The following is a 9,915-nucleotide window of genomic DNA, read 5'->3' as shown; positions in this document are numbered from 1 at the left end:
TAATCAAAAATTAGGTTTTGATATATTTACGGTAGGAAATTTACAAAATATCTTCATGGAACATGATCTTTTCTTAATATTCTAATGATTTTTGTCATAAAAGAAAAATCTATAATTTTGAGCCATACAATGTATTTTTGGCTATTTCTACAAATATACCCCAGCGACTTAAGACTGCTTTTGTGCTCCAGGGTCACATATTATAATATTATCATACCGCAAACGTGATAAAATGCCCATTTAAAACAAATAAACAACTCTTGCTCTAAAATCTGATTGGATGAGGCATGTCTGAAGCCGATATACTCACACCTGTAACTTTAATACAATGTTAATGTGCCAAGTTTGCTGGCGACTATAACCAACCTAAAGTCAAGCTGACTATTTTACAGGGAATGTGATGTTTAATGTGATTAACACTGCTGTACTACACATTGCTATTTTGTTGCCTATTGCTTTAGTAAATGAATATAACACATGCTAACTTTGAGTTGATGCAGATGACAAGGTTTGGGTCTTCAACGATTCCAGGGTTGTTGACAAAGTCTTGATACTTCACAAGATGCTCCATGAACTTCTCTGCAGCACATGCAAAAAAAAACAAAAAACAGGAAGAGCCAAAGACGTTAGCTTAAATCATTTTTCTGTCCTCACTGGAAATAAAATGCTGCATGAAACAACAAAATCACAGCCAATCATAATATATTTGATGTTCAAGATATGGTTATTTGGAGCAGGAGTGTAGACCAATACGATTTCACAGTGGGCGGAGCTACAAAGCACACTGAGACAACGGCAAACCAACAAAATGTTGATGTTGTGAATGAACATGGTTGAGATTTATTGGTGTTTGTCTCATTCTTTACCTTTACTGATCTGACTGATGTCTCCTCTCCCACACAGAGACATGGTCACGTCCAGCGTGTCTGTGGTAGAGTCGGACAGATATTCAGTGCCGCTGTCTGCGTTAGTGCTGCCCAGTGACTGAGGAGACAGCTGACCCGAGGGAGGAGACGGATCCGGCCCATGAGTCGAGCGGAGATCTGACGACTCTGTCTCGCTGAAAACATAGAGAGACGGGAGTCAGTGTATCGTTTGGATCATCACAGCCATTCATTCTCAGGTGAGAATAATCATAACGCAAAAACAAAAATGAAAAAATATTTGTGATTTATAGATCACAAAACAACTTTGCATAAATATATAAAACACGTAAAATATTATTATCATCAATAATAATGATAACAACAGATTTGGCCAATATTATGCTTTATATATATATTTTTTATTATTATTAATGAATATTATATTTGTATTGTTATAGTCCTAGAATCATTCAGTCATTTTGTCAAAAAGCTGAGATAAAACAACTAAAACAACTAAATTATTTTATTTTATTTTTACTGTTATTTTGCTACTATTATTATTATTATTATTAATAATAATAATATACTTAATGAATATTATATTTTATTGCTGTAGTCCTACAATCAATCAGTTATTGTGTCAAAAAGCAGAGAAAAAACAACTAGAATAAAATAGTTTTATTTTATTTTTATTATTAATTTGCTATTAATAATAATAATAATACACTCAATTAATATATTTTTTTTGTTGTTGTTGTAATCATTTAGTGATTGTGTCAAATATCAGAAATAAAACAAACAAATAAAACAATAAAAACATTTTTTGTTTTTTTTGTTTAATTTATTTAAAGGGGTCATATGATGCGATTTCAAGTTTTCCTTTCTCTTTGGAGTGTTACAAGCACTTGGTGCATAAAGAAGATCTGTAAAGTTGCAAAGACTAAAGTCTCAAATCCAAAGAGATATTCTTTATAAAAGTTAAGAGTCAACAACACCTACCTAAAACGCCTCGTTCTAACACGCCCCCACATATCTACATCACTATGTGGAAATATTAGCATAATACCGCCCAAATGTGCACGCAAAGAAAGAAGGCGTGGTTTCAGGAACAGCAGTAGTGTTGATGCAGCATGTCAGGGAGACGCTGTGTGTTTCAGTGCTAAAGCAAAAGCACTTTATTTGGCCTTCCGGAAGTAGATGCAATTAGGAATCATTGGTTAAGATTTATTTACAACAGAACAGCACAACCCAGATGTTCGAATTTGTGCAACGCATTTTATGGACGACAGTTTTTTGAACCTAGAAGAGTACAAGGCTGGCTGTGCACAAAGGCTATTTCTACAAATAAAAAAAAGGGTCAATTCCTACTTTGCTATGACAATCTACAATAATGTACAGTATTTGAAAAATAATGTGTTTTTTGAACATTAAAGCATGTCAACATATTCTGTTACACCAAATACACAAAATAATGATCTTTAAAATAGCATCATATGACCCCTTTAAAATAAATCGGTTCAGCATGTTGGATAATAAAGCTTCTAACCTCTTTGGAAAATAGAGGGCAGCAGCTTCAGGGTCAAGCCTGGAGAGATCGTCTAGATAGATATCAGATGGTCCCAAATGATGATTCCGCTTGACTAGGAAAAAGAACAATTACAGTTCAAATCATTTTCAACGCTGAATTACTGCATTGGAATAAGTACAGATAACGTAAACACTACCTTTCTTCTTGTCCTGAGAGACTGTCGCTTTCGAGGTCTCAAGAAGCACCGGATCCTCTGATTTGATGATGGACTCCAGAGCTGGTGTCACTCCAGCACTGTCAGCATTCTGATTGGTCTGTGAAGTCTCTAATCCCGCCCCCTCCTCTGAGCCTCCCACAGAGTGATTGACGGTGATTGTGTCCGCTGAGTTGACCTCTGTTTCTGCTTCTATAACCGTATTTGTTTCAGTCTCACCGAATGTGACGGTTTGGATTTTGGAGGCGACCGAGACATTATTCTCATCACCGGTTTCTTGGCTTTCTACATGAAACACGGTGTCTGAACTAGCTGCACTGCTGACAGCACTGGTCCCATGCATTGTGTTAGTAGAGCTGGTTATATTACACGTCTGAGTGTCACTGTCTGTGCTGCTAACACTGAAGTCTTTGGTCTCTTTGTTTTCCAGTGCAGTCCAGGCCTGTGGGAAGGAGTCGTCTGCGGACTGAAAGGTCACTACATGCGTTTCGGTGACCTTGACGTCTAGTTGTGTGTTAACTGAAGAAGAAACAACTGTACGAGTGTCATCTGATGGAACAGGGCCGGTCGTACCAATCTGAGGTTCGGGTCTCACTACGGTCACCGTCGCTGCAGAGTCAGTGCTCTCCATGTCAATGGATGCTTGTCGATGGATCGTGCGGAAGTGGGAGTGGTCAGAGGGCATGATGGGCGGGTCTCGCAGCGAATCAGATTCATCCCTCTCCGCCTGACACACCTACACAAGCAGAAGAAACCCTGAGTGAGCTGCGTTGTGCCCTTATAAGGCAGCATCCTAATGAAATGGAACCTCGTACACTACTGTTCCAAAGTTTGGGGTCGGAAAGATTATTTTAAATGATTTTGAAAGAAGTCTCTTCTGATTACCAAAGCAATATTGTGAAATATTATTGCAATTTAAAATAACTATTTTCTATGTGAATATCTATTAAAATGTAATTGATTTCTGTGATCAAATCTGAATTTTGAAACCAGTCTTCAGTGTCACATGATCTTCAGAAATCATTCTAATATGCTGATTTGCTGCTCAAGAAACATTTCTGATTATTATCAATGTTGAAAAAAAAAAAGATTTTATAATTTTGTGGAATTGAGATAAATATTTTCCCAGGATTCTTTGATGAAATGAACAGCTTTTATTTGAAACAGAAATGTTTAGTAATATGTCTTTAATGTCACTTTTGATCAATTTAATGCATTCTTGCTGAATAAAACTATTCTTTTATTTTTTGTAAAATTCTTACTGACCATAAACTTTTTTTAAACCATAAAAAAGTTATTTTAAATACTGAAAAACTGAAATAAAATAAAATATAAAAAATGAAAACTTATTTTACTTCAGTTAGATGCCAAGGCATCATTTCTTATTTTCATTCAGTTTAACTTGATGTACTAAAATAACTAAAACTAAATAAACTAAAACTAATAAATAAAAATTAATAAAAAAACTATATAGACATATAAAAAAAAACTAATAAAAATTACAAAAACACAAAAAGACTAAAACTTTAAAATTAATGTGAAACAAAATATAAAAAGAAATTCTTACTCAAAATTTGAACAAAAACTTTAACAGTATATCAATGACAAACAGAGCTCAAATAGTCTAATAGCAAGTTAACAAGCACAGAAAATACTGTGAACACAAAACGACTGAACTTTTAATAGTCTATTTTCTATCAATAATAAATAAAACACTGAAAAAAAATCTCTAGCATCTTGGGTGTTTGTTTGTTTTTTGACTTGAGCTGAATGCAGTGCATTCTGGGATTGATACAAAAACTCCCACAGACTTCCACTGAATGAGGAACCCAAACTGGGTGGACTTTTTCACATCAGACAGTGAGTTTTGCACAAGCAAACATCACTCAAACGCTCTTCCGAAATTGTAATAATCTAGTTTTATAAAACGGAGAGTTCCGGTCCTTGATTCTGATTGGTTGAGCCGCATTCGAAGATGTTGTAAATTACTCTACAAACAAACACCTTTGTTTACTTCTGTGTGTTGCTCGACAACCACTTTGTTGGAACCACAACTGATTCTGAGGAACTACATTGTTTGGTGGAAGAATACTGTTTTTATTAATATCATTACACTTTATTTTCACTTTATTTCGCTTCGCGCCGTGCCTAACAATGCCCCTCAGCTGTTATAAATTCACTGTAAACCACGGCTTCTTGCTTTATTATAACAGCCTTGTTCAGAGCAGACATATGAAGTCTAAAAATACCGCCTAGGAAGGCAGCTCGCTTGATTTTGGAACATTCTGACATTCTGGAGTGACGTTATCCACGATGAAAGCTGTATGCATGCAGTATGCATTTACCTTGGGAAAAGCGCCCCAGTTCCACTGCATCTGAGGCCCTAGAGACTCCTGCGGCTTACACAACTCTGAATCACTCTTAGGAGGGGAGGGACGGCTGAAGAACACACTACAGACAGAGACAACACAAGTAGATATCCTTTAGATATCCATAATACCAGCAGAGAAAGAGAACATATGGGCCGAACTACACAGCTCAAAGATCTATAACTACCTCTCATTCACAGAACACTCTCCTTCAGAGTGAGGATGAACGTCTCTGTTCTGAGCTCCAGACGGTTCCTCGTAGAGTTCCTCCGACAGAGAGTAGTACACAGACTTACTGACGAGAGCAAAAACACAAACGTGACGGAACTTCTTAAAGGGACAGTTCGCCTAAATTATTTACAGTGAAAAACGGTAAATTGACATTTCCAGAAATCTCTGTAACCGTTTACATTTGATGGTTTTTCATTGAAATAACTCTTTCTTCTCATTATGTACTACACTAGGGTTTTATCCTACATCTTATGTTGTTAAATGAATGTTTAGTGCATTATTTTAGTGTCACGTGTTACCGTGATGGTGTATTGTATTTGTGTTTATGACTTCTATTTATTAGTATTTACCTCAACTTGTGGAAAAGTTATTTGTGATAAACTTTGTTAACGAAATATACAATTTATTTTACTGTAAATTTAAGTTTAATCTGTAAAACTTAAAATGTTGCTACCGTATTTTTTTACAGTACAGTTCTGGTAACCATTTTTAGCGTGTGAGATATTTTGAATGTTGGTAACCAAACAGTTGCTAGTAGCCACTGACTTCCATAGATCAGAACTGTCCTGTAAAAAATAAGATGACTTTACATTTACCAGCATTTTACTGTAAAATCACATGAAATGTCGCAACATTTTTAACTTTGCATATTTAATTTGGTTGCACCATTTGTTCTGAATGCAAAACGTAGCTAGTATGTTGCAAGCTCTATTAAAAGTAATGCGTAGTCGCATAATATGACGTTTACCAGCAATGATCCAATAATATATTCCAAATATTACTCCTAGTCGGAGGCGTCCATAAGTATTTAGTTTAGTACAGTTACGTTTCAACTAGGTTTAATGGTGCAATGCAAAAATATTTAGCCGTGCATAAGTTGTAACTGGCCCTCGTGAGCTAGAGCTTCGCCAACAATCTTTCAGACAATTTCAGAATTTTCTGGAAAAGTAAATGTACATTAACCTTAGTAAACCTCTAACCTTGCTGCCAAAAGCGACTCCTCCTTGAGGACATCCTGATCTAGACTTTCTTTCTCGTCTGAGGAGGAGCTGGCATCCTCATGCACATGCGTGTCTGAACGCGCCCGCTTTCTGCGGCGTTTTTTGCGGCGGTTGGAGGAAGATGCAGTGCTGGAGAGAGACTCGATCACCTCAGACACTTCTGGGACATCGGTGGGGATCGGAGAGGTGCAGAGGTGAGCGGGAACCCTCGTCTGAGACGGACACAGAGAGAGTATCATGAAAACCACAGCAGAACATTACAGGAGAGACTGGAGAACTCACATTCATCTGGACAGACCTCAAAATCCTCGTTCTCCTCCACGAAGAACGCCTCTCCGTTATCTCCCAGCTTCATATGCAGGCTCACAGGCTCTCCATTGATCTCAATATCCACCTGTGGAGGGACGAATACAGCGTTATACGACCTGAACGAGGAGCAGCATGTCTCAGGTTTGCTGGCTTAGAAATACGAATTCTAAAAACCAACCAACTAATGAGGGAAATAAGATTTTCTTCACTTATTTGAAATAGAAATGATTGAAACACTCAAGCCTAATTCATTATTCATGAGCTCATTAACATACAAACGCCCACATTTACATATCAACACAGATTCTGTACACAGAATGGAGTATGCTGATTCGCAGAGGTCTATTACATAAAGAATACTTAAAAATACAGATGCAAAAAAAAACAATTTAATTGTAATGGTTAGAGTAGAAATGGCCATGAAACACATCGTGCAACAAGATTTGACAAACATTATAAGTAAACATTAAGAAAATGCAATTAAAATAATATTTTTGAATGAAAATGTGCATTAAATTTGCTGTAAAATAAAATAAAATGTTAAATTAAATTAAGTTCAGTTATGTTAAATGAAATTTCATTGCTAATAAATCAAAATATGACTGCCATTAAATTATTAAAAAATATATAAGATTTAAACTGTTAAATTAAGTTTAATTCAATTCAATATAATTAAGCTAAATGAAATGCAATTGGTGTTGAATGAAAATATAACTGCATTAAATTTAAATAAAATAAATCATTAATAATTAATTATTATTAATTGAATAGCAGTCAAGTTTTCATTTAACAGCAATGGCATTTTAACTTAATTAAATTTACTTTAATTAAACAATTTAATTTATCATTTAAAATGTTGTTATTTTACAGCAAACTTAATGGCAGACCTATTTTCATTTAACAGCAGTGGAATTTTATTTAACTTAATTGAACAATTTAATTTGACAGCAAATTTAATGCAATGCATATTTTTTATTTAGCAGTATTATTTTACAAGTTAAGTGAAACGTAATTGCTGTTGAATGAAAATATGATTAAATTTGCTGTAAAATAAAAATGAATTAACTAAAGTTAAATTTAATTAGGTTAAAATTCCACTGCTGTTAAATGAAATATGACTGCCATTCAATTTGCTGTAAAATAAAAAAAATAACTAAAGTTAAATTTAATTAGGTTAAAATTCCACTGCTGTTAAATTATAATATGACAGCCATTAAATTTGCTGTAAAAAAAAGTTACATTTAATTCAGTTAAATGTAATGCCACAGCTGTTAAATGAAAACTTGACAGTCATCACGATCTAACAAAATGTGTTTCCCATGTTTTACATTTTTAATAGTCATAAATCTGATAAAATGTGCTAGCCATGTTTTTGACACATTTATGAAAGCACTTGCACATCCTAGTAACTATTTCCTGCTAACAAGATGTTCTACCCATGCTCTAGTGTTTAAGTTTGGTTAGTTCTGAGAAAGAGGAACATTCTGTCAGACAAGCATGACAGCTTTAACTAATTGGTTGCTCAATCTGAGCGGGACAGATCATAAACACAGCTGTCACATAACAACTAACTTGAACTAATAACTAGTGACTGATGGTAGGTAACTTCAGTTTAACACATTTCCACCTCACCACTTTCTCTTTGGACCGCAGGACTCCGAGTTTCCCGAAGCGCACGTGAAACGGCGAGCACTGGTAGCTGCCATCAGGCTGGCGAACCACAATGACGTCGATGCCGCCGGTGAGCGTGGCCGGATTCAGACCGCGATACAGTTCCTTCACGGTCACAAACACCGTCTCTGCCAGCTGACCCACGTAGTTCATGGTCTGGGACTGAAGAGACAAAGAATACAAATGTGCGATTTAGATAATATTTGTCCTGATGTCCCTTAAGATGTTCCTGAGACTTAAAGTACAACTGTGACCTTTGCACACGGAGCAAAAGTCAGACAGTGCGCAACATCTCAACTTTATCATCATGACATGTTGGCAGATTTGAAGTCATGCCAAAACCTAGACCGCCTACATTTGTAAAACTGGATTTGGCGTAATATAAAAATGACAAATACATAATAAGCAATACTGTCAGGTGTGTTACCACACTAGAATAAGTGTGTTTGTTTCACATCGCTTTGGTGTATTAGTGGAGCAAGTTACTTTTTCTTTAGAATAACCTGCACTGATGAATCATTCACAATAAGAGCAGTCCAGGAATTAAGGAGAAGGTTAATAGGGTGAAATATGATTTGATGTTGACATTAAGAAACACCTGAACATGTTGCAACCTCTCCTTTTTCCTACAAGCTCCCAGTGGTCTGACATCACGGTTAGTCTGAGGACGACATAGCTGGTTAAATATATATATTAAGTAAAATGCTATCCACAGGATCAACTTAAAGAGATTTCTGGCATTAATCTAAAATATAGCCTTATAAAAAGTGTAAATCTAGCCTTATAATGTGTCAACCTAAGGAAAAATGTTGCATAGGAAATACTTTGCACAGTCAACATAATAAACAGAGAACACTATCGCCATGACACATCTATGACCCGACCTGACCTTTTGATTTGATTACTTCTGCTTACTGTCCCTATGTCCTCTACTACTTTACTCTCTATTCCAATTGGTCTCTGGAACTGCCAGACTGCTGTAAACAAAGCAGACTTTATTTCATCTATTGCTGCTCATTCAAGTCTCAACCTCATGGTAACTGAGACCTGGATCAAACCTGAGGACACTGCCACTCCTGCAGCCCTCTCCACTAATTTCACTTTTTCCCACACCCCTCACCCAATTGGGAGGGGTGGAGGTACTGGTCTACTTATCTCAAATGAATGGAAATTTGATCCTCTACCATCTCTTACTGGCATCAGTTCATTTCAATCACACGCAATTACTATTACCCACCCTGTTCAAATCCACTTTGTAGTTATTTATCGACCCCCAACTCAACTGGGTAACTTCTTGGAGGAGTTGGATGTGTTACTCTCAAACTTCCCTGATGACGGTACTCATCTGCAACTACTCAGTGACTTCAACATCCAACCAGAAAAGCCCCAGGCTGCTGACTTCAACACTCTGCTTGCCTCATTCGACCTCAAGCGAGTGTCTACTATGACTACTCACAAATCAGCTAACTGACTAGACCTTATCTACACACACTACTGCGCCACTGACAACACTTTAGTTACTCCGTTGCACACCTCAGACCACTTCCTCATCACTTCTAACCTCAGACTGACTCCGGACACAACACACACTCCTCCGCAGGTCACCTTTCGGCGTAACCTACGCTCACACTCTCCCTCTCGCCTATCCTCTATGGTTTCATCCTCACTTCCTCCACCCTCTCAGTTTTCAGCACTGGACACTAATACTGCTACTGACTTTGCTCCA

The 9,915-nt window shown here is 36.5% G+C and overlaps 1 protein-coding gene across 2 annotated transcripts in view; it reads right to left on the bottom strand.

The window, feature by feature from the left end:
* LOC107705891 (phosphatidate phosphatase LPIN2-like) overlaps positions 1-9,915 on the bottom strand; it is a 22,931-nt gene that overhangs the window by 6,033 nt on the left and 6,983 nt on the right. For both annotated transcript variants that reach the window (XM_016509401.1, XM_016509400.1), the window contains exons 2-10: positions 8,151-8,351; positions 6,508-6,603; positions 6,189-6,421; positions 5,165-5,272; positions 4,954-5,059; positions 2,591-3,344; positions 2,413-2,506; positions 867-1,060; positions 486-579 (exon numbers count right to left, since the gene is read on the bottom strand). In XM_016509401.1, the coding sequence (XP_016364887.1) occupies positions 486-579; positions 867-1,060; positions 2,413-2,506; positions 2,591-3,344; positions 4,954-5,059; positions 5,165-5,272; positions 6,189-6,421; positions 6,508-6,603; positions 8,151-8,342 (1,871 nt within the window). In that variant the 5' untranslated portion in view covers positions 8,343-8,351. The remainder of the gene's footprint in view (positions 1-485; positions 580-866; positions 1,061-2,412; positions 2,507-2,590; positions 3,345-4,953; positions 5,060-5,164; positions 5,273-6,188; positions 6,422-6,507; positions 6,604-8,150; positions 8,352-9,915) is intronic.

Source organism: Sinocyclocheilus rhinocerous, unplaced genomic scaffold, assembly GCF_001515625.1.
Source record: "Sinocyclocheilus rhinocerous isolate Xijiao unplaced genomic scaffold, SAMN03320098_v1.1 scaffold1615, whole genome shotgun sequence".
NCBI classification, from domain to species: Eukaryota; Metazoa; Chordata; class Actinopteri; order Cypriniformes; family Cyprinidae; genus Sinocyclocheilus; species Sinocyclocheilus rhinocerous.
The sequence above is the reverse complement of the archived record's forward strand: the minus strand, read 5'-3'. Positions and strand labels throughout refer to the sequence as shown.